The sequence below is a fragment of the Drosophila eugracilis genome, unplaced genomic scaffold, assembly GCF_018153835.1.
Source record: "Drosophila eugracilis isolate 14026-0451.02 unplaced genomic scaffold, ASM1815383v1 contig_764, whole genome shotgun sequence".
Classification (NCBI taxonomy): Eukaryota; Metazoa; Arthropoda; class Insecta; order Diptera; family Drosophilidae; genus Drosophila; species Drosophila eugracilis.
Window position 1 is genome coordinate 257998 of NW_024573661.1, and position 25470 is coordinate 283467.

Genomic DNA, 25470 nt, shown 5'->3' on the forward strand with positions numbered 1-25470 from the left:
ATTTTGATGTTCGTTTACTTCATAATTGACAATCCATACGAAGTTGCGAAACCTACAACCATCGAAACCACAGAACAAACAGAACCTGAACCTGTAAATGTACCCGAAGTTGGTGACGGTGCGGGGGACGCCCCACCTGCAGCCTTTTAAAAATTGTAAGTTACTTCCGCAAAATTTCGGGTTTCCTTCGGATTTCGGGATCAATCACTCTCTGACTAAGCTTTCGAGTTAGTTGTCAATGCGATCGGGCGTTTAATTTAGTCACAGACTCAGTAACAGTCGAGTTAAGTCGTCGTACGTGGAGCTTATCTCGAAATTACAAATCATACAAATCGTATGAAGTTATGGAAACGAAGTTATTAGCACAAATTCTAACCATCGTTGTACTAATCCTGTTCCTAGTGCTTATGATAGTGTTTTACGTATTTCTACATTTGGATCGCCTTCCTACACCAACTATCGTTACATCAAACTTCCACCTGTAATAATGGTAGAAAATTCAACACTCGTAACAATCTTTCTGGTCGTTACGGTGACCCTAGTGATTTTATTGCTCTTGTTAATACCGATGGCTCTCTTCAGAGGCCAGAGGGGCGACATGTTCTGAAATTTTGCGAAAGATTGTAAGTATTAATAATACCGTATGACATGCATTTCTGAATTCGTTCAAAACCGTCGGTGAGTGACCACAGAAGTCGCGTCGCGCTTGACATAGAATTAGCGACACCTATCGGCTTTGGCGTTATTTTAAAAGCGGGGACTCACACCTATGTATAAGGAGGTACCGTCTTTGACCGGACAGGTGGCGTCGGCAAGGTCGAGAATCGATAAATAGCTGACGATAATTCTAAATTTATCGGATTTTAAATAATTTTTAAAACTTTTTGTTCGAAAAAGCCGTGGCCTTTTGATTTGCAATTGAAACCGCCGTGGCATTAATGCACACAGATATTCTTGGTTAGATATTCCGTCTATCTCTATGCCAAGGAAGGCAGCTCGGCCTGACGTAATTTAAAAATTGGACGGGCAGAGGCGCGAAATTGGCGCATATTAATTCGAGCCTATCCTTGCTAAAACTAAAATGCCATGACTACCAATTCGATGCGTTTCCAATCTATTCCCTTCCAGTTTGAAGATCACCTGCCTTGTTGCTTTTAACCTCTGATTTGGACTTGTAAATTTTAAAGTGGTCTCAGTGCCAAAGGAAGCCATATTTCATGCGGCAATTAGTGGGATGATCATCATAGTTAATTTTCGCCTACATTTCGTCGACCGGCTGGGATTTGTCAGGCAGCAGCCACTAAATGATGATAGTCACCGCGATCTTAGACTTCAATTAAATGAAAATTGTGTCACGCGCCGCGACTCGCGTCTTCTACGATTTGGAACTGGAGCTTTGGTTGCCATCCCGATGGCAACCGCAGCGCGTATTTCCGCACACATGCATAAAATATTTGATTAAGCCTGACTCTTGCGTATTTCATATTTCAGATTTTCAGACACATTTCCCCCGGTTCGGCGTTGCTTGGTCTTTCTTTGTCAAATTCGGATCAGTGTCGCGCGGCGCACAGCGGTGTCAACTTGTCGTGTGCAGCGCAAATTCATAGTATCAGAGTGTCCATCAGTGTTTCCAGTGTTGTAAGCCCAGGCTAAGACCAACGCCGACCGAACGGATCTATATACAGGAGCTTATTTGGATACCGATACCGATTCAGATCCCGATCCCGATTCCCGTTCCCGTTTACCGTTTACCGTTTTCATTCCGATCCCACATTTTGAAACCAATTGCAAAGGCAATCTCCACCCATTAGCCGTATAACAGTATAACCGTTGAACTGAGGAAGCGCCAGCTGCCAAAGCGCGACAGAATGCCGACCATAACCGAGGATTGCATAGATGGATTCCAACAATATTACTCGAGGCCGCCAGAGAGGCCGAAGAAGAAGTCCCTGAAGCAGATGGTCTACGATTCAGAGGACAACTCCTACTTCGGGCGTTCGATAGACAGTTGGGGTGAGTTCAGCATCTTACTAAAAGTCTTGGATTACGTAAATGCCTTATGCTAGTAGTCGACAATCTTGATAAAAGTCTGACCTTAATCAAGAGAATCTCTTTTGTCGTCGCATTAGCGTTGACGGCACATTCAGATTATTGTGGATGTGGGTGGATGTATCTATTTACCGGACCCCCTCCGCTTTCGAGTCCGTGTCCGTGTCCGTTTTTATTGCCCGCCCAATGGCGTTTGCTCTTCATTGGCCCCTCGGTGCGACGAGATCTGTGTGCTTGGGGCACTTGTGCCGCAATATCGGTCAATTATGCCATTATGCAATCAGGCTGCTGTGAACCCGCAAGCGTTCTCCAGAGCCATTCCTGATTCTGGTGGAAGGTCACCGACAGTTCAGGATTAGATTTTCAGAACCAATTTCACCCTTGGGCTGTATTGAATCACGCAACTCTGCAAAAAAAAAAGAAACAAACTGGGAATCAACCAAAAAAGCCCATGCCCTTACTTATATATTATTATTTATTTATTTTTGTATTTCCTTCTCAAATCGTGACCTATTACGATGCCCGCTGTCGTACGCGCTCTGAAGTATAACTCCACCCGAGAAGTTGGCCAGGGGAAGAGAGGGTTCTCCAGCGAAACCCACCCCCTGTGCGTGTATGTATAGCAACTTTCAGTTTGGCCCACTTCTCTTTATATCCTGTGGCCGCATTTAAACCAGTTCTTCCACAAGCTCAGCGATTTGCGATTTCTAAATAAGCATTCTAGGCTAAAGCCCTCCCCTAAATTTATGATTCATATAACAACTTAGGACAATATATTTCCCTCAGTGTGGCCCTGGGTCTAGAATCGAACCCCGGGCAATTTGCACTAAATTCTCTGCTGTAGCATCAACAATCGGCGGCACCGCCTAATTAAAACGAGTGCACAAGGAGGCAGCATTTCCACGGCAATTAGAACGCAACCCAATCTCGGTCCGGAAAACCCGACCGATCCCAGATCCGATTCCACTCGGTGGCCAAATGAATGATGCCAAAAGCCACTCAAAACAAACTCGGCTCGAGAGAGAGCAAACCGGACCAGAGAAACTGAAAACGTAAAACGTAAGCCAAACGGACTCAAAGCCAAGTCTGTTTCTGTTGTTTGGCTGCGTATCGACAGACATCAGTTGCGGGTTTTAGTCTGAAATTTGTTTTGAGCGGCGACCGAACGTGTCACGGAGAGCTCGTAACGTGGTCGAAACGCGTTTCGTTTGCAAACAACAAATTGAACAGAGTTTGTGGTCCGTTTAAAGAAGTTTCCCCAAGTTTTCTTACAGTGAAATACCCATTAACAGAGTCCTAGGAAATAATTGAAAATTCTCTCACGTACCCTACCCACAAGCCCAAACAGTTTAGAATTTATACAAGAAAAGAATTAATTCCGGGCACTGTCTTAAAGAACGCTCCGATATTTCTTCAAAAAGGTGTGGTTGTTTGTATGTGGCCGAGCGTTAAGAGCGCCAGCTAAGAGACTCAGAAAACATTCCCTCTTGCTCGTTTTTCTTTTTAATTTTGTGCACTATGGCAAAGAGCAGGGGCAGTGTTGTTTTTGTGGTGCCTTCGAAGCGAAAATAAAACAAATGCATATGTACCATCCATGTGAATATGCGCTAAAATAAAGAACAGATACATTTGCATCTGTCAGTTTGCCAATGTCGGGTCAAAGCCAGTGCGGCATTGAAGGCACCACAGGCGACGCGGAAGCGCGACCATGTCGCCTACCGAATAAGAAGCCCATCTCGCCCTATTTTAGCCCGTTCCAGACCTGCCAGTTGCAGGTTGTATCCGACGGAGGCACCATTTGACTCGTCCTCAAAAGCCAAAAAAGGCGCCAAATTTTCTGCACGGCAAGAGGGTTGAAAGGGTAGCGGGCACTGAGTGAGAGTATTGAGAGAAATTAAGAGAGCAAAGGACAAAGACTGTTAAAAAAACTAGTGTATATATATATATATATATAAAGTGTATCAGTGGTAGTGCAATAAATATGTACATACATACATACTATTTTGAAAAAGAAAGTCAGCAAGTGATGGCTAAATTTCAGAACACTGCCAGTTTACAATTCAGTTGAAATGTTTATCATGGATTTAAAGTTTTTTCAAAATATACTCTCGTGTATCTTTTGAAATTCCCACCCCTTTAAGCATGTTAAACACTTACTGAACTGTACACAGGCCTTTTAGATTCAAAGACAAAGACCCACCGAAAGTAACATGTCCAAGCCCGTACCAATGAGTCCGTCCTTTGCGGACGAGGATCTGCACAACTTAAGGAAGCCCAAACCCTTCAACCTAGGCCAGTTCTTATATAATTCTGAGGATGGCACCGTTATGGGCCGCGATCGTTCGTCATGGGGTAAGTTTATTGCAATCTCTGGCCATAAAACTGGAACGGGCGTTTGTTTTTTATTGCACTTGCCTGTTGTAAATCAGGCCCATAAGTCACATTTTGCTGTCACCAGTTTGAGCTACGTTTTGGGAATATTTATGCCAATAGCACGGCACTGCGAAAGTATCGCCCATTAGACCTTCTGGAGTGTTGCAATTTACAATACTGAAATAAAAATTAGAGTAGGGGTTTGAAAGCGGCGAACAAATTAACATCTGCATGTAACGATGCTCGGAAATGGGGACAGATTAGGGCGGGGAAATGTGGCATCTTATTTTTGTTCGCTTTCAATTACCGCTAGTTAAGCTGTCCGCTGCAACGTTTATCATCAATTGTACGGGAAAGGTTTTCCTCGGCACGCCAATATTGGCATTTAAAAGTTGGCAAGCCCAAGGCCTTGTCTATATATAGACCAATGTACAATGCAATTATGCTGAAATGGGAAAAGCAAAGCAAAGCTGAAAATATTTAAATATGGAAATATGTACTAGTTGCATTGGCCAGATCTTGGCAAAGAACTCAACAAATATATCTGTGAAATAATGTCCAAATTGAATACTTAAAATTGTAATTTTTTTCCAAATGGACTTAATTATATAACGAATTTTTGATCCATGGTAAACATAAAACAACAGCAGTGTTAAATTTAATTGCATTTAAATCAAACCACATGGTTTTTTATAATTCTTTGAAATTCACACCTAGTAAATAGGTGGAGTATATTTGTTAGCCTGAGTTGAACATAAACCAAACTTTAGCTCGACACTTAGACTCTTCCTTAACCAGTAATTCTCTTAGCAGCCAATTGAGGTTATGTCCGTTGTGAAGTACGAGCATCTCTGATCTAAGAGCGATCTCTTCACACATATACACACACCCATGGACCGGGAAGTAAGCAGAAGTCTCTTGAGTGTATCTATTAATTCTCTTTCGAAGAGCGGCGCCATAAGTAATGCATATATAGGCTTGTGCGAATGTTTGGATGATGATTCAGTCGATGGAGCTCGGCGTCAGTTTGCCGTCCACTCCGAACTTGAGAAGCAGCACAGCTTGGGGGTGGGTTCCCATTTGTTTATATAGCTCACTTGTGCGCCCGCTGTCGTCAATTATCGGTTTAACCCATGGCGACCGAGGGGCCACTGGCAATTAATTAATTCAATCGCATCAATTGACTGGTGATCGTCGTTAGGAACGGCTTTAATCGGTGTAATTCAATAAGCATTTCCTGTTGTTCCCTTCCTATCGCAGCCAAAATCGGAATCTTCTATGTGGCCTTCTATGGAGTCCTCGCCGCCCTGGTGGCCATCTGCATGTGGGCCTTCTTCCAAACACTCGATCCTCGCATTCCCAAGTGGACCCTTGACCGTTCCCTGATTGGCACAAACCCAGGTAAGTTGCTAATTGCGACACGGTTCGTTCATCTTTCTAATCCGTGTTTTATGATCCTAGGTCTGGGTTTCCGCCCCTTGCCCCCGGTCGATAACGTGGAAAGCACTTTGATCTGGTACAAGGGCACTCAGCATGAAAACTACAAACACTGGACAGATTCTCTAGACGACTTTCTCGCGGGTAAGTGATGAATGATAAATAGAAATAGAAAATATATTACCTGTGTTTTACCCTTCCAGTTTACAAAGTACCTGGATTAACACCTGGCCGTGGTCAGAACATCTACAACTGCGACTATAACGAACCGCCACCGAAGGGTCAGGTGTGCGATGTGGACATCAAGTCCTGGTCGCCTTGCACCAGGGAAAACAACTACAGTTATCACAAGAGTGCGCCGTGCATTTTCCTCAAGCTCAACAAGATCTATGGCTGGATACCAGAGTATTACAATGAATCCCGGGACTTGCCCGAATCCATGCCAGTGAGCTTGAAGACCTACATTGCCGAGATCGAGAAGACGCAGCCACAAAAGGTAAGTGAAATGCTTAGGGAGATGATATCAAGGATCGGACTAATCAAGCTAATCTTTCTAATCCAATCTAGTTGAATACCATTTGGGTATCGTGCGAGGGCGAGAATCCAGCTGACCAGGAAAACATTGGAGCCGTAAATTACCTGCCAATCAGGGGCTTCCCCGGTTACTTTTATCCCTACCAGAACTCCGAGGGCTACTTGAGTCCCTTGGTGGCCGTACACTTCCAGCGTCCCAAACGTGAGTACTTCTTGAATCCTGCTGCTGCTTCCATAGTAATGAATTATTTCGTATTTAGGCGGAATCATCATCAACGTTGAATGCAAGGCTTGGGCTCGTAACATCATACATGATCGCAAGGATCGGATCGGTTCGGTTCACTACGAGCTCCTAATCGATTAAGATGCATCACACACTATTACCTATAACATAATTTAAAACAGAACAATCTCCGATGAGCAAGAATCTTGGTCGCAGTGAGTGTGAGGAAGGCGTTAATTATCGTCTGAGACAATCCTAGCAGAGGCAAGGCACCACATTTGTTTGTTGTAGTAAAAATTGTGAATGGTTCAGATTTCCGATTGTAATTCCAAATTGTTAATTGTATTATTCAAGTTCTCAAACATACAAATTATACAAATTATAATCAAGACTCGCAACGCCTAAAATATACAAATTTTAAATTTCAACAATTTTTGTATGCACTTTACGATGAATATAGAGGACATTAGATTAGAAAACTGAACACTGAACACTAAAGATGGGAAATCAATGAACAGGATTGAAATAGCCAAGCCTGAATCTCATTTAGAGCTAACGACAACACTAAAACAATCAAATGCAACAAATTTACAGCAATTAATCCAAACTGCCATTTCCAACAAAATAAAAAACAAACAACAAACGAATCATTAGATATTAAAATTTATAAAGAAAATTTAAAGATTTCACTTTTGAGTCTGCTATACCTGTAACTAACCAAAACAGACCAATTTTGTCAACCAAAAAATTAATATTTAAAGCTAGCTTCAGCATATACCATATTTATTAATAACTTAGTCAAAAGTGAACCCTCTATGCATCACATTTTGATCGATGGCTAAAGAACAACAACATTTGGAAACTTGTAACTTCGGTTAATTTGTAAGTTTTTAATATAATAATTGCGAAGAGAGAAATTTAAGGATTTAACTCTAATTGAAACGGCTAAGAGACAAGAGTTACGTTCAAATCTTTTTCAATAAAAATCAAATGAAATTAGTCAGAAAAACTATGAGGCTTTTCATTTAACAAGTGGTTTGGGGGTAGCTGGCTAAGATACTCCTAGAAGAGAGTGGTACCAACAAATATCTGTTGAGCATACATATGACATACTTATGGATTTACGTAAACGCTGGTGGGGCCCTGCTGTGATAAGATAATGATAGCGATGATAATGCCATATCATCGAAATCTCTGCCGTCACCTGGTACTGGTCAGCCGGTGACTGATAAATACATGTACTTTAAAGCCAGATCGATTGGCTTTTATATGTGTAATCATTTATGTATATCGGTACGCGGTAAGAGCCATTTATATCAGCTCAAATAATAAGTTTGCCAATTGCGTCATTTAAAATCATTAACGAAGCCCTGCTGTTTGCCTTTTGACATTTTGTTTATTTATAAAATAAAGCGCGAAAAGTATACACTAGCATATATGGTTTATCACTTGGAATGAATTCGATTGCTTGATTTTCAATCCGCCTTGGGTGTTTTTATTCCTTCAACATTAAATCAAATGAAAAGTTAAGTAAAACTAAAATGAAGAACGACTTTCAACTTTGATTATTGAATACTGAATTACTATGACCTATCCAATCGCTCTCACTCCTGTAATTTAACTTTAATTTAAAAAAAAGGATACAAAATAGTGAAGTTCACATAACCAAAGCGGGATAAATAAGAAATGAATTCTGATTCTCTCCGCGATGTCAATAGATCTGTGATCTGTCGATCACTTTTGTTACAATTGTTGGCTTTTTCAGAGTAATCAACTGGACACACATAAGCATCATCTGTTTGGATTAGTACATATGTACATACTCGTACTTGCCGGCAATGTCTATCCGCTAATTGAGAGCTAATTAGCTGAATGACAGACTATTGTCCACAGAACCGAAGCCATGTAGCTGTTGGAATCTTTCGCCAAATAAAAAAACCAAAGCGCATCTCTAATGAGGAAGCTCTCCGAGATTGAAAGACTGACAAGCTCACGCACACAGAGATTGCTGTGAAGTCAGTTTGGACCAGGATAAACTGGTAGGTTGAAAATATTCTCGTGAAAATCGGAGCTTTGCTTTTGCTTAATTTAGAGTTCAAACTGAGCAGAAGCGAGATCGACAAGGCACTTTCTTTGTGTAGTTAAATGTTGTTTGCCTACAACCGGATAAATCCAAACAAGGAAGCTTTGAAGTTACAGATTCCAACTTTCAGATGTGTTATATGCGTCACTGAAAAGGTATTTGTATGCTCATTTAAAGTGTAGTTACAAGACTTTAAACTTGTAAAGATTTTTATATTCTAGCCAAGAAACTTCTCTTGTCTGAGAACCCAATCAACTCTGGTGCAGGAACTGTGGCTCTCAATTGAGTTGTCCACTGAATGTATCTACCCTGCCGTTGTCAAGTGTAATTTAATCAACTTATGATGATTACAGCAGTGGGGCACAGAGATATGGTACGTATATATGTATGTACATGAGCATAATGCCGTGGCCATATAGCCGTGCATCTCCATGCTGATAATCAGCGGCAGCAGTTGAAGAAGAAGCGAAATTGGCAATGGCAACCCATTGTTGGGGGAGTTGGGCCCTGCAAGGGGGTTGCCATGCAGGAGGAAGTGCACATTTATGGGAATTAATCAACTCAAACGTTCTTGACACTTGGCAACGTACTCACACTCGACAAAAAATCGAATCCCTTGCCATCAAATAAAAGTTTGGATGTTTTGAGCATTTTTCATTAAAACAAATTTTTATTGGGATTTCAGAAATTCGTTTTTTTCAGTGCAGCATTAGCGTTATCCAGATGTTGATGGCTACGAATAATGATTGAGGGAACAATAACAAAGAAAGTTTTCCCGCTTTCCGCGTGGAAATTTCCGAAGCACAGGGCAGCCAAAAAACTGATCCAACCGTTTGGGAGAGCGCGGAAAAGCAAAACAAAGCGAGCATAATGAGAGAAACATTGGTCAGGGGGTTGGTAGTGGGGATGTGGGTGGAGTGTAGTGGAGCCAATGTACTCAACTCTCAGCGCATGTCAAAAAGAGAGCAGGAGAGCGTTAGAGCGGAAAAGTAGGAGAGAACTGAACTAGTGTGCGTGCGATTTCTTTGTGCTTAGTATTTTAATATTTATTAAGCAGGAGCGCATCTCACTTTTTGAGGGTTAAGCGGGCCCCACTGCCTTTAAGAACTAAACCACTTGCTGCACTTAAAGAAATTGCTTAACCTAAACAGGCACCCTCTGGTGTGTTGTTGTCTGGCCGCTGTCTGCACTCAATCATTTATTCTATTTGCGTAGTAAGTCCGAAAGAGAGAGCGTGAGAGCAAAAGATAGAGAGTGGCAAGGTAAGGCACACACGACACCACAATCTAACACACACACACACCTGGGCCACTCAACCACCGCCTCTCCCCTGGCCCACAGATTTTGCTTTGGCCTTTTTTATGTTGCTTGGCAAAGTGTCGAAAACGTTCAACAGCTGTCGGCATCGCACTGCGAGAAAAGTGCACCTCATTAATGACATTCTTTTGTAGTATACGTCTGAAGTATATAAAAAAAGAAACTTTTTAAATGAAATTAATAAAAATAACAATAATTAATATTTGGTTTTTATAAGGCTAAAAGTAATTAACTTTATTTAGTACAGTGTTCTATACGATAATTGTAAAATTTTGCTTTAGGAAATAAATATTATTAAATTTACTATATGATGAAAATTCTTTTGATCCTTTATTCCTACGAAGTATTAGAACAACATATTTAAAGGATAATATAAGCTTTACTTTTTACCTTCTATTTTAGCAACTTATTTAAACAAACTAATAATTATATATTTGTATCATTATAATATTATATTATTAAACAAAAGGTTAACGAACTTATTTTTAGACGGATAGCTATTAATAGAAGCATTAACATTACGGTAAATATTGTTTTAAATTAGGCCGCAAGCTGACCTTCTATTGTCACGTTTTGGGCCAAGTGTCAGAAATTTTTCAAGGATCCCAGTTTTCCCGCTCTCTGTTCATAATATCTCACCCATTTTGAGCAGTGCAATAGCACTCTTATCTTAAAGCTTTTGTCGAGAGAACGCAAGAGACAGAGAGAGAACGAACACCCGTGGTGTGTCTGTGTGGGTGTTGAGGGGCGAAGAACGTTGGCGGTGCTTTTCCTTTGCTTCGCTCTGGTGGGACTGCGTTCGGTTAGTTGGTGATCTCGCCGAGAGCGCATTTCTGTTTTTTCCTTCGCCGCGACAACACGCAGCACGCATCGTCTTTCGCAGTCAAAGGAAGCAGGGAAACAACCAAGAGTTGGCAGCAACTTCTCGTGGCTCCCAGCCCGTTTGTGTGTGCTTCTGTTTTGGCTTCTTCCGCGGCCCAAAGTCGGTTCTAACTCACTCAGTCGCTTAACAAATAGTCGAGTATTCGCAGCGCAAATAATTGCATAATTACAAGTTTTTCAAAATATATTCAAGAGTGCTGCCAGTGCGAATATAAAAGAGAATCATTTCCGAGTCTGCTGAATCATCGCATATACATCGAAATACGTATACATAAATCAGTTTTCGTAGCCTTCGCGCGCCGTCCACGTCATCAGCGGAAAAAAAACCGAAATTTTCGAATCCCAGCCAAACTGAAAAGCTAACTGTAATCAAGTGCGAAAGAACAGCGACAAAATGTCAAAAAATAACGGAAAGGGCGCCAAAGGCGAATTCGAGTTCCCGCAGCCAGCGAAGAAGCAAACCTTCTCCCAAATGATCTATGATCCCCAGGATGGAACCTTCTTCGGACGTACCGGCAAAAACTGGAGTAAGTAAATGGATTGGAACTAAGGATTAAGATGGTTCTACTTTTAGAATACATTTTAAGCAAACTTGTTTCAATATTTGAAAATGTATAAATACCATAACATGGAAAAACTGACTCTTTTTCAAAGTATAATTATAATTTGAATCCAATTTTAGACAATAAATCCATCAAGAGGCAGAAGTAAATAATCTGAAAATGTGGTTTATCTGTTAGATAGCTAATTCGAAATTTCCCTCGGATAACTCGACTTCAAACTTCTTTTCGTACGCTAGAACTAATTTCCCAAAAGAGCCATAAGTCGAAACCCTCTTGACAATATCTGCATCCACTCCCCAGTCGCTCTGTACATAGAAACAAAAATGCGATTGTTTATTGTACATATATAACCAGCCACATGTCCGTCATTTGGTTATGGAAACTATATATATGAGGAGCATGTGCTTGTAAATACGGCTTATCAGTTGTTTTGGCGAGTCATAATGTGGGAAGTGGGATGCGGTAGGGAAGCTGTTTTGGAAATCTCCGTTGCGGTGACTCGAAAATGTTTAGTCAACACAATAAAGTAGATAAACGTATTACCAGCCAGCCCGATTAAGGGGTTTTTTTTATAAGCAGTCATTAAAAATATTATTTTGAAATATAATCACCTTGAGCAAACGTAGGCAACGTGATTGGGGCTAAGTAACAAGTATCTAAGCCGACACTAGTCGTTGGGTCTTATTTAGAATCCAAAATTAAACAAATGGGTTTTTTTTGCTTCTACACGTTCGTTTATTTCTTAACTTAATTGCCTTTTTTTTAAAATTTTCAATTTGGCTAACGATCCCCAAGTTTTCGCTGCCCACAAAAAGCATAGCAAAGCATATTTCAACGATAATGTGAACTCTTCATTTTCGAAAATGGACACGGACCCACGTTCGCTAAGGTGAGAGGAACGACTGGTGGTGAGAGGAAGGCAGATCGCTTTTATCGCCTATAATATTTGCCTTTTTATTATGGGTTCTGTAAACAAATTCAAGGTTTTGCAATCAGCGGCAGAGTGAGATTCCTCGCTCTCACGATACCAATATTTCAGAAAGCTGTCGATCGCAAACCGAACTGCTAAAGTACTAGAATTTCTGAATTCTTTTGAGCACCTTTCTACCTAAGTAGAGCACGTAAGGGGACACTGCCATTCTTATCGAAGAGGCACGTCGAATAGTTTCACTTACGTCATTTGTTTGCATTTAATTAAGTTGGCCCAGTTGGGTTCAGGTTTATCAAAATGTTTAAATTGATGTATAATTTATTTACCAAATTAACGCCCCAGGTGTACCCCCAAAAAGCTCTAATAACTATTTATGCTGATTCCTAATTTTTCGACTAAGTGTCGATTTGCCTGTCATGGGAGCCAAGCCCCAAAAGAACTTAACCCTCTATTGACACACCTGCTTCGCACAACAGATGTCAATATGTCTATTTAGTAAAAACTTTTTGTTGAACAAAATTTACATGGGTTAAAGTGTCTGGCTTGCCTTCAGCTAATTTCTATCATTAAGTCCGATGCATGTCCTTGGCTTTACCGCTACTTACAGCCCGGCAATTTTTGTCATGTGCCGTGCATTAGTGTTAGAATTAAATGGTAATAACTCCATGAAAAAAGTATCAATCAGTGGATTAAATTTATTCCACTGATTCTAAACAAACGTCGAGAGAACTGTGCACTGCCAAACAAAAAACATACTCGATTGAAATCCCCAATTTGATTTACGATCGTCCGAGCGAATTCGATTAAATTCTGATTTCAAATGAAGGCAAAGCATTGGACGGTTGGCTAAGCTTTGATTTCCATTAATTAACGCAATGAGAACTTGTTTAGGTTCGGGTCGGTTTTTTTTTAGGTGGGGATGAACCTTCTCAGAGAACCGGTTCAGCGGGTTTATGTTTATTTGTGCTTTTTTTTTTTTGGAAATGCTTTCGCTTTGTTACACATTCTAATTCTGTACAGCGCAGTTGCCTGTACAGCAAACAAATTGAGTATATATCATGAATGTAACAAAATGTGTTATTGAAAGAAATCATTATTTTGTCTCAGTTCAGTCTAGAGAAAATACTGCAAGGCTTATCAGATCAATGCAACCGCAATGCAGCAGGAATGACAGACAAATCAGTGCCCTAGCCAGTTTCAAAATCGGGCTCAAACCGGCTAGAACCGCATTTCCCCAGCTGAAACTGATTTCCCCATTAATCGCCCCCGCCACGCCCCTCGCCTACTTACATTGACATGCTGCTAACTAATTGTCACGATAGCGCCAAGTCAACGATAAAATACACAATTCAATTAATGCCCAGGAAACTAATTTGCCTAGCCAATTTTAAATGAAATTTATTTCTGACTAAATGGTAAAGTATTAAATTTAGTCTTTTGCTTAATTGGTTTTTTATCTCGCCTACTAATAAAATATTCTATTTAAATATTTGTCTTAACTAATAAAGCAAAGAAATGATTAGAAACCTAAGTTTACTTAATAATATATTCGTTTATCATTAAGTTTGGTTGTTACTAGGCCTCTTTCATTATTAATTATTTCTAAGTAAAAATACGTAGAGGCTAAGGTAAACATTGTTGCTAATTATAGAACTCATACCCTATACTAATATATTCAAATGGAAAGTAAAAAGTTTTTTTGTAATCAATATTTAGCTGCCTTTTCCACGCACTTTGAATAGTTTTTCGATTTCCAATTTGGCCCAAACCGAATAAATGTTGGCTGAAAGGAAGAAGCGGGTCCCACCCTCATTCTGGCCCAGAAATAATAAGCAAACTAAACGATTGCAATGTTTGTCGAGGGCGGGGCATTCGGGGCTTTCCCTCGTTCGTAACATGTGAAATTAATTCACTTAAAATGCCGCAAAGTATGCTATAGGCTTTAGGCACACAGAAAGCCAAAAGAAAGATGGGCAAATGATCCTGGGTGTGTGCTAGTGCTGGTGTGTCTATGTGTGTGTTTCTATCTGTCTTTGTCTGTGGTGGTGACGCATGGACAAAGGGTGCGGCGGACAGCAACAAATAAAGCGGCGCCACGGAGACGGCTTATTGGCAATGAGGGCGAAACGGGACGGGAGATGGAGGTGACGTGACCCACTCAATCTGGCTGGATGTGGTCTGGGGGTAATGAGTATAATGATGACAGACACCAACAAGTTGCATCCTTGTTCTTATTTCATTTCTTTCTACCTATCCTTGGCCGGGACTTTCGTCTCGGTGGCGTCATAATTGTTGCTTTCCTTTAGTTCCGTTTAGGCACTCGCTTTCCATGTACCTTATGGGCCAAAATTGTGTCTTTGCGTTGGAAATTACTGCCAAATCGTTTGGTTTTCCTAATCTATTATTCTTTAATCTTCGTTTTAATTACGTTGCCTAATAGTTTTTCATTCTACAGCAATTATTTAAAACATTTTATCCAATACATTTTCGTCAAGCTGTAAGTATCAGTGAGTTCTACTAAATTTTTTACTTTAATCTTAAAACTTTAGATTACTTTTTAGCAGAAATAGAGAGAAGTGGTGTATGTTGGAAACCAGAAGAAAGCAGCAAAGAACCCAAGTCAAATGTGATTTGATACCCCTATTTCTATCAGCCTAATGCAAAGTTGGTATCGAATTTCTTGCTTTAAGCCTAGAAGGGCGTTAATAACTAATAATGGAAATTGAATCAAAACAAGAGTATTTTATTCCCACACATACATATTAGCTAGTTGAGAAATCAGTTTAGTACAGAGGACTGTATATTTTAACTTAACATAGGTAAACATGCCTTACTTCAATTCATGATCGTGGGATATTTTCAAAGTCAACTTGTCGCGCACTCATTACATAAATGAGCTGTAGGTGCACATGTGCAGGCCGTTAACCGATTTCCCACAACTATGGGACTTGCTTAGTTTCTGGCCAAATGTGCAAATTAAGCCACTTGGCTAGTGGTTTTTAGTGTCCTGGATTCTGGCCATATGTGCGTCCAACACGTAACTGAATTATTAAGTTTCGTCGGCCTTGGCGGTTTAACTTGGATGTCGCCTAGGACGGAGCGAGGTTATCAATCGTTGGTCATGCAAACCGACTAGCGTTTCCAGTGCTTTTGGGTTGGGTTTTCCGGGGCTAGAAATGGGAATGGGAGTAAAAGTGGAGTGGGATTGGAATAGGGAGGGAGTGGCGCTATTTATATGGGTCACGGGTCCTTTAAGTTTGTTTACCACACCAAGCCGCGATGGACGTGGATAAGCGAAGCCCTCGTCCTGTATTTGATTGTCCAGTTATTATAAAAACTTGGTCGCCGAGTTGCACCACTCCACCTCCATCTTGCCATTGGTTGTTGCACAATATACGAGTGCGGGTGGCAGGCCATATAAGTAAAGTTTCCTTCATAAGTCGCATTTACTGTTATGCATAAACTTGATACCTCCCGCCGACATCTTGTTTGACTTTTATATAAGTGTTTAGTAAGTTTTGAGCCAAAGGAGAGGGTCTTCTGTTACTCGTCCTTCAGGATAAAATTATTCCTTCTTGGAAATTGTAGATTGTCCTATTGGATTTTCCTTCATTTGTCTGACTCCACCGACTGATTCTTCTGCTTCGTGAAATGTGCCAGATCGCAAGTTTATTTTCGGTTCTTTTGCATATATCTCAAAAGAGCAATATATTTCAAGGCAGAAAATAACAAAGTTCAAGAAGCATCTGGCAATAAATATATAATGATCAGATATGCTAATATCTAAAATTGAAATAAAGTCAATTGGAAATTGTGTTCTTTTTTCTAGACCAACACTTTCGAATATTTTCTTTTTTATCAAGGTTTCGCTGCCATCAAAAAGAATAAAGAACATATACCATCAAGTTTTTACTTAGTAATAAAAAGTAAATTACGAGAGTCCATGAGTTTACGATGTTGCCCCTAATGCAACAACACCCCCTGGGGGCATGGGAAAAGCAAACAAAAGTAATAAATATATTCATGATTTTAGATATATTTACTGCAAATGTAGTTTGGATGACTTGACATGCAATAGCCATATGTAGTCGTAGATCCTGTATAGTATCCCATGAAGTGGAGTGGATTTATCGATTTCAGTGGAAAAGGCAATGGCGGTCCCTCCTTGGGTGAGTTTTTGTAATGCCTCATCCAGCGAAGACATAAGAATGTTTGGGGACTTGGCCGTCATGTAATCGTAAGCGTGTAGACCACAATTCCTTACACATTGAATATTGGTAGCTAGCGCCACAGGCCGTCGCGTCGTCCCACCTTGCCAGGCGGCGAGTGGTATTGGTATCGGTCTGTGGTTGGGTGGTTGGTCGGTTTGATGGCTCGGGCGACGACTGGCGTCATACCACCAGACTATCTGGTATTTGTCTATGACTGCGTCCACTCTGGTCATTGCCAAACTTATTTCCTTGTACTTGAACGCAATTATTTCCCATTTGGACTTGGCAACAAGCAGCCGCAGAGCCATTTGGCGCGCTGTGAAACTTTGATGAGCAGCTGAAAACTCAAATATGGAAGAGTCATTACGAACGGTCGGCAGAGGCCATCGATTACCAATCGCTAACTCCTGTCATGGACTGTTGTGGCCGGTAAAGACCAGATATTGTCTTGTGGCTTTATAGATAAATAATTGAAGAAAACTAGAAATAAGAAAAGCTTTTCGAATCGGATATCTATTCAGTGAAGTTAAGTAAGATCTCAACTACGTCTCAATATGATTATATACAATAAATTTGGCATTGGAAGTTTTCTTTTTACTATGAAGCTTATTTCTTTAGAAATCTAAGTATATAGAAGAGCGATGACCAATCGAAAGTAAATACAATCGATTACAAAGTGATTAATTATTGTGGGCCTGAAAAGAATGAGCCAAATTGGGATTTAGTGCCTCGAAGCAGTTTTTAATAGACCAGTTGGTTAGAACTTTCGAAAACCCTTTACCAAGGTGCCAACTGGGTGTTCGAACAAGTCAATATCAACCCCCTATCGAGCAATTTCCTCTTGCCTTTGTTACCTACTGTACTTTAAGGTCCGTGCATTGTATTCGATATTCATTCATACGATTAATTTGTTTGGAAATTTGAGCTCCATTGGACAGTCGTCGATTCGGTCGCTTTTTCTCGGGTGCGCTGTCAATTTCGGTTTGTCGACGGTGTCGTTTATTTATGCAATTGCTATGGGGCTTGGCCCAGTCGGGCGCCCGATGTCCGGTGCTCTGTATTCAGTGTCCGGCGGCCCCAGGGAAGTATCAACAGCCCACTGAATTCTAGCTGAGTCGACAATGTTAATGACATTGAAATACTGAAAAATGCCGGTCCCAGTCCCGGTTCTCTGTTTGTTGTTTCTGTCGTTTTGTCTCATTTACTGCACTCGTCGTAAGCGTTCGATTAGCTGCGTGCTCGTTTCGATTGCATAAGCCCTGTCCCCATTCTCTTGTTCATTCCCAGTCCACCTCAGTCCCAGTCTCATTTCCAGATCCCTCATTCTTCCAGTTCCGCAATGAGACTGTAGCCCCATTTTCGCAACTGACAGAAACAATCAAATCGTAATCGCAATCGCGTGATATAAAAGGTGAATGCAAAGAGTGCAGATGTATGGGGAAGCCATTCTTTTAGACGTTGCATCTTTCACAAATTATAAATTCTTTATGTTATATAAAGCTAACATTAACTCTGAGTAATATCAAAGCATTTTCTTCTTATAAATGACTCAACTTCCTGCATGGCAAGTTCTGTTTCATCTTGTTTATTTAGAAATACGTTTGATAAAAAATATTGTTTGACTAGGGTATTAAAAACAAACATAAAATTTATTTAGTTATTGCTTTGGGAATTAAAAAATGAATATTACCTTAAACAGAATTCCATATAAAGATTTCCATCTAATTTGTTCCCTTTTTCACAGGTCAACTGCTGCTGTTCTACACAATCTTTTACATTGTGTTGGCCGCTCTCTTCACCATTTGCATGCAGGGACTTTTGTCCACCATCAGCGAAACGGAACCCAAGTGGAAGCTGCACGAATCGCTGATAGGCACCAATCCCGGCTTGGGATTCCGTCCCTTGAGCGAGCAGACCGAGCGTGGATCGGTGATCGCCTTCGATGGCAAGAAGCCGGCAGAGAGTGATTACTGGATCGAGCTGATTGATGATTTCCTCCGAGGTAAACAAACTAATATTGAGTACCTTAAAGCGGGCTCTTTTATTTATAGTCCTTGCATTTCAGATTACAACCACACCGAGGGTCGGGAGATGAAGCACTGCGGCTTCGGTCAGGTCCATGATCCCACGGATGTGTGTGTGGTCAACACGGAACTGTTTGGCGGCTGCTCGAAGGCCAACAACTACGGCTATAAGACGAACCAGCCCTGTATATTCCTTAAGTTGAACAAGATCTATGGCTGGAAGCCGGATGTCTATGACGAGGAACAGAAGGATATGCCCGATGAGCTGAAGAAGGTTATCAATGGGACCAAGAAAGAGGAGGTAAGTAGCACATATTTGGAAACCAAAGTTCCATTAATATCCTCCCTTTATTAGCGCCAACAAATCTGGGTGAGCTGTAACGGACACTTGGGCAAGGATAAGGAGCACTTCCAGAACATCGGGTACTTCCCCAGCCAGGGATTCCCGAGCTACTACTACCCGTATCTGAACCAGAATGGCTACCTGAGTCCCCTTGTCGCCGTCCAGTTCAACTCCCCGCCGAAGGGCCAAATGTTGGACGTCGAGTGCCGCGCCTGGGCCAAGAACATCGACTACAGCGGCAGTGTCCGAGATCGCAAGGGGTCTGTGACCTTCCAGATCATCGTGGATTAAGTCAGGGGAATCTTATGGCCCACTTGTGATCGCAACAAAACACACTAGCCGAGGAAATGGCAACCGTGTCGGAGACCAACTACCACCTACCTTACTACAAGAGATATACACATATGCGTACATAGATATATATATATATATGGAAAGAGCTAGCGACCTTAGGTTTTCAAGTGTATTGTATATATTTATACGAAAGGAACGATCCGACCCGTCAATTGAGTTCTGAACATCTGGCCCAAATAAGAAAATAGAAAAGTTGAAAATATTTAAATTAAAGTTCAAACCGTACACACGCAATTGTTGTTATAGCTTTTAGCTTGTCTATTGCTATCAGTTATTATTATTAATAATATTTATCTTATTATTTCATTATGAATTCCTGTAATTACGATCATTACCTTCTGTCAGTTGTATTTAGTTTTTATTTTTAAATGTTGTAGAACATGCCCGAAAAATTCTTTGTTTCCTGCATATGGCCTTGGCTTGTTCAATTTGTACAAAGAACTAAATGAATAAAATTTAATTGTTAAACGTATAATGCAGATCATGGATAATGAAACATTTTAACATAAGTTGAGTGTCGATCATTAAATGCAAACTGGAAAGTATTCAAGAACCTTTATGTAGTGCAATATTTAAAGAATGAACAGCATGAACATTTATGCGACTAACAATATGAAATTTTTAATTTATTTTTAACATATTTTCATTCACACAAACAACTAAAAAGAAATTAAGCGAACAATGTTCTTGTGTTGCATCATTTTAATAAAGAGAATATAAGTATTTCAAATGTCTTTCGATTAACAATTTTTCATTAGATAATCTGAAAAATTCAATGGAAAAAAGAATCTTAATGTCAAAGGATTTTTGGTATGTAGTAAAAATACGTTGCCTGCTTTTAGGCGGCTGTTAAGATTTAATATGTGAGAGTAAAGCTTTGAGTAAGAACGTTCTCTTACCTTATGTATAGCCGTTGGATCGATCGGGTTCTGCTTGATCTAATTGGATTTAATTAGACTTTTATTGATTTGAATGTATTAAACAATTGCGAAATATTATCTCTTACATCATAAACATAGTTATAGCATAGTTATTGATTTTGATTTGTAACAATTTAAACTGCGATATTTTAACTATTTGCATTGCATAATTCCGGTACACGTTAATATTTAGGTCTATATAAAGTAATCACAAAATATTATTATCACAATTTATGGATACATGTACACATCAGTATTTGTTTAAATGTTCTCTTACCTTTTGCAGTAATGGTATTCTTGTAACTGGCTTTGATTCAGAACGTGTTTTTGATATGCAATTCCGAATTAAGCAATCAGGTCTCTTTAATTAAAGAACGTTTGCAGAAATCATTTATGTCTTTTGAACAGGCAATTCCCAATGTAACAATAGAGTATACCAAATCCAGTTACAAGAATCCTTACCTCTGTAATATCTTTACGGTTACAACAACGCGAGTAAAAACATCAGATTTCCGATATAAACTTCATTGACCTGCTACTTTAAGTTAGGATTAGCTTGGAGTTGTCGGCTGACTTAAGACAAAAGTTTAGCTTTAGTTGAGACGAAGATTGAAACACGATTTCGTTAGGTACATGTACAATTGTTACTGCTGTGAATTACAAGTTAAACATAGGGTATATCAGTTATTAGGGACTAGGATCGTTGAGATCACCTCAGGCATGTCGTGCTCCCCAAAGTTGCGTCTCATGGTACATTCGATAGATATTGTCTCTGATAAGTTTGGCTTTATCTGGAAGGATTACAAATGGTAGGATTCAATTCAGTCATTTTGACCATGCTAGTTGCTCTTACCCTTGGATAGGTTGAGGGCCACCACATTCTTTTTCAGGAAATCAAGGCACAGTTCTTGGGATGTGCCGAGTGAGTGCATGTTGCAAGTCAAGGCACTGTGGATTAATATTAAAGTTCACATTTTTTTAGTATTTAACTAAATTATATATTTGTTTTTAAAAGATTTTGATCTATTCAGCAGGTGGTGTTTTAAGTAAATATCTTTTACTTTACTATATATTAAACTGGAAACCGAGAAACTAACAAACACTTACCCAAGCTGCCGAAATGCAATGTCCTCCTGCTCCCTGACTGACTGCGCCTGGGTGAGACTGGTCTTGCTCTGTCTCCTGTTGGCCGGATTGGAACCAGTGGAGGCCGGAGTCGCGGCAGCGGCCGGTTGTACCGCCTGATGCGAGGAACTGGACGAGGAGTCGCCGCCCTGTTTTCGCTGCGACTTGGTAGATGCCACATCTGCAGTTCCTGTTCCAGAACCCGCTCCTCCGGCTGCCTGCCGCTGCTGCTGCTTCTGCTGGCGGCGCTTTTGGCGCCTCATCTGGCTCTGACCCCGGTGCTCACGTTCCGCCTGCAGGGCGTCGTGGAAGATGGCATTCCAAAAGCGCGCCTGTTGCCAGATGGGCTGTTGGCGCAGCGAGGAGAACAGGTACTCGCGGTAGGGATCGCAGCCGGGAACCTCGACTTCGTGGTAGAAGAGGAAGCAAAGGTTCATTAGCACCGCCGCCGGGCCATAATCCTCGCATTCGCTGCACTCGAATAGGGCCAAGGCGAAATATTGGGCCAGACCACCGAACGTGACCGAGTCAAGCCGCTTGGACTTGTGACGCTGCTCGGTGAGGAAGCGGGTGAACCATAGCCGCCAATCTCTAGCCGTAACAGCACCCCGAACTCCGACTTTAGCTCCAGATCGACGGCACCTGGTGATCCACCGAAAAGAAGAGCGGTAAAATGTTTCATAAACTCCTTGACTGGCTCCTCGCCCGCTCGACAATCGAGGCTGATAGAAGAGGCCCACGACGGAACCGAGTTCTGCGATTCTGAGCGGATAAAATGCCGCCAGTCCGTGGACTCCATGCTGGGACTGGCCAACAGCTGGTCCGGCTCATCCCGCAGGCTGGTCAAAGTACTGCTGTTGGAGGCTCGACTTCGTGACGGCAGGCGCATGGAGTTGCTACCTCCTCCCCACTGCTGACGTCCTCCGGATCCCGCTCCCCCCATCCCACCTTCCGTGGGCGGCTGCACGTCGATGTGCGGCGGCTGGGGCTCTACTACCTCGCCGATCCTCTGCACATCCCTCTGCATGTCCATCTCGCTGCGACGAGCTCCGGCAATCGCCCTGGCCCTCTCATATCCGCCGGAGTGCCGTGACTCTATCGAATCCGAGCGGGTGGTGCTGCTAACGTCATGGGATCTATTGGCCATGTGCTCGGGCAGGGACATCGAACTGCTATCGTCGCTGCTGCTGGAGCTGCTCGAAGAGCCGGAGCTGGAGCGGAGTGGTCCCCCTAGTTTGCTGGCCGCATGTCGGCCACGTGATGGTTCCAAGCGCGGACCTAAAAGAGTATTAAGAGTATATAAATTGATCAAATGTTGGCCTTTCTGGTATATAACTTACGTGGCGCCAAATTGGGCTGGCGATATCGTCCGGAGATAATCTCCTCGTGCGCTCGGCGAGCCTTCACTCTTCGCCCTTCAAAGTCGATCTTGGTATAATCAATGGTCTCGTCAACTGCAGATTGCAATTATAATGTAGGCCAGAGCAGGATTTGGAGTACTTACACTTTGGTATTTCCTCGTCATCATCACAATAGTCCGAATCACTGCTGCTGCTGCTAAGGGTCAGCTGCAAGTAAGCAAAGTAAAGGGCACATTTCATAAGGAACTGAAACATGTGCGGTGTACCAAATGTGCTATGCAGATGTGCGTTTCAATGTAAATGTATTTGGGGTGTGTGTTACAGTTTTAACTTATAACTTCAGGCTAACTATGCTTTTAGAAAATGTTATGCTAAATATTATTTTTGGGAATCGCAATCAAAATATTACAAGAAAAGCTTTTCTTTCCACCTTAATAGATACATTTATAGCTAAACAAACTTAAAAACCTTTCATGACCATGAAAGAGATCACTCTCAATGATTGATAATCCGAAACAAAGAAGGCTGAAGAAAAATCGAATGTAGCACTTTCTCCGGTTTTCTGGCTGGTGTAAATATAATTAATTTCAATCAAGGACGAGGCTGCAGCGCTCAGAGCGAGAGAAAGTCAAGTACAAAGGGAGCAGCAGAGAATGTACCCCTTTCATACCCCATCTCATTTCCCTTTTTCAATTCCATCCCCATCCACAGGCATAGCCGGTACCCCGTACATCCCTCAAACGCAGATTGGGGCCTCCAAGTGAAGGTCAAACGAGTGCAGCAGCAAAGCGGAAACAGCAAGAACAAACAGCACAACAAAAGTATCAAAGTGTCAGTTGCTTTTGCAGCATAGACAGAACCCACACACAATCTGCCAGACCCGCCCAGCACCGACCCCCAAGCACCTCTTGTCGCGTTCATTACCAAGGCTACCCCAGCTCAACCTTAGAGATGAGCGTGATTCCTAGTCAGTCGTGTTTGTAACCATCATCTGGAACCCACAAAAATTTGCCTATGAATGGTTTTAACTTTACTCATAGACGGAGTCTATCTGCTAACTCCGATCTTATTTGTTATGGCTACATTATTTTCTAAACATTTATTTAAGTAAACATTAAACATATGATAATCACGTCACTCACGCTACCAGCCCTAGTCCACCACATACCTTGTTTGATATTCCGTTGAGCAGCTCGTTGCTGTTGCCCAGCACTGTGAGGAACTTGGACTTGAGGGCCCCGATGCTGGGAGTACGTTCCATGAACAATTTGATTTTCGACCGCTCCCCGGCAAAGCCAGCCGGTGGCGTCCCAGTTCCCGTTCCCGGCATCGCTCCCGGAGTGGGTGGCTGCGGCTTGGCGTCAACCATGTCAAGGGGATTCCTGCCCCAGTTCCTGTCGAACTGTCTGATGTTTGGGCTTATTGGACCACCTCCCCCTGGGTGCTGCGTTTTTCGTGGCTCAGTTGGAGAGACGGTGGAGCGGTGCAACTGCTGATGCTTCTAGTATCGATTTTTCATATGCATGTCATATACTCGTACACTGGGTGAAGGTGAACTTCGCAGAATTTTGGCGCATTTCGTGCACTTCTCAAGAGGAATATTTTCCTGGGGTATGCCTTTTCACATAATTAGACTCATAACTTGGCCTTTATTGCCTTCTTAGGCAACTATCAATTTATGTAATTTTTTGTTAAACATGCATTTAAACAGGCACTGAACCCTTTAGTTTATGTTTATATATTTTTGATCGTAAGTTTAGGACGACTGACATAATGTCGGGCCAAGTAATGTTAGGAAAATGGGTAACTTATAAAGGCACTTCTTTAACTTTTAGTATTTTGCATGTTTTCCTTGAGCGCCCAACTGGGAAACTACACTTTCAATTCCCCCTGGCCCAACACACACACACACACTGGCGCACGCACACGCCCCTTTTGTACACGCAATACGATGGCGGGTGGCTAGCGGTAAATATTTTCCTTTGAATTTCCCAAACGCGTCCATTGCCTGCAGCGAACATTGCGCGAATGCAGCCGGAAAATCCGTTGGGTTGCCTTAACATTTGTCGGGCTTTACGTTCGCAGCTGTTATCGATTTCATGGATACTTACATAATATCTACATCGAATTTTACTCAAGTGAAAGCTGAGTAGGAAAACGGTACAAATTTTCTACACACAAGTACTATTGCAGAAGCTTCATGAAAGCTTTGGCAATGGTTGAAGGAGAGAACCGGCATTTTAACTTGTTTACGTACAGCTGACGAACAGCTGATTGGGAAAACATCGGCTTGCGTCAACTGAGGCAAGGTCAAAACGTGGGCGGTCTGCTTTCGTGGGTGGGCGGGGACTATGGTTGGATAGCCAAAAATGTGCGTGTCTGCAATTATCGAACTTTGACTCTGTCGCAGCCAATTTAATATGCATTGCATTTATTTTTAGACCAGCTAGCGGTTATCGAACGGACCCCACACGAATCCAAGCCCCCATGGGGGGTCTTTAATTCCATAATTCCCATAGTACCCAGTAATATCCCCCTTCCAACGGAATGGCCTTTTGATTTGCACCTCCGCCAGCCAGCAGGTGGCCCGTGCCGATACTTTTATTGTTGATTTCATTTGTTCTATCCGAAAGTTATGGATGTTCTTTTTTATTGTTCGCGCTGAATGTGCAGAATTTGCTCAAGGCTGGCCTCCAGGAGATCCCCATGGATATTTGTTTGCCATAAATCATAATTATCG

General features: G+C 41.7%; 3 protein-coding genes across 5 annotated transcripts; 2 read left to right on the plus strand and 1 right to left on the minus strand.

The window, feature by feature from the left end:
- Window positions 1-1868: 1868 nt before the first annotated feature.
- On the plus strand, window positions 1869-7625 carry LOC108107096 (sodium/potassium-transporting ATPase subunit beta-2). Of its 3 annotated transcripts, none has more exons than XM_017214479.2 (7): window positions 3183-3287; window positions 4230-4401; window positions 5683-5823; window positions 5884-6003; window positions 6063-6355; window positions 6427-6595; window positions 6654-7625. In XM_017214479.2, exons 2-7 carry the CDS (start codon window positions 4260-4262, stop codon window positions 6755-6757), a joined length of 969 nt encoding a protein of 322 aa, XP_017069968.1. In that variant the 5' UTR covers window positions 3183-3287; window positions 4230-4259; the 3' UTR covers window positions 6758-7625. The 3 variants fall into 3 exon arrangements, with proteins under 3 accessions (XP_017069965.1, XP_017069968.1, XP_017069966.1); XM_017214477.2 differs by having other exon boundaries at window positions 3184-3287; window positions 4221-4401; XM_017214476.2 differs by lacking the exons at window positions 3183-3287; window positions 4230-4401 and adding an exon at window positions 1869-2013.
- Window positions 7626-10842: 3217 nt separating this feature from the next.
- Window positions 10843-20047, plus strand: LOC108107049 (sodium/potassium-transporting ATPase subunit beta-1). Its single transcript, XM_017214411.2, has 4 exons — window positions 10843-11425; window positions 18348-18605; window positions 18669-18928; window positions 18983-20047. Exons 1-4 carry the CDS (start codon window positions 11293-11295, stop codon window positions 19259-19261), a joined length of 930 nt encoding a protein of 309 aa, XP_017069900.1. The 5' UTR covers window positions 10843-11292; the 3' UTR covers window positions 19262-20047.
- Window positions 20048-20266: 219 nt separating this feature from the next.
- On the minus strand, window positions 20267-24729 carry LOC108107048 (uncharacterized protein KIAA0513). The gene is given in 7 exon segments (XM_017214410.2): window positions 20267-21035; window positions 21098-21192; window positions 21352-21952; window positions 21955-22647; window positions 22710-22823; window positions 22874-22937; window positions 23899-24729. Coding segments are annotated over 7 exon segments (1845 nt in total). The 5' UTR covers window positions 24100-24729; the 3' UTR covers window positions 20267-20958.
- Window positions 24730-25470: the final 741 nt, after the last annotated feature.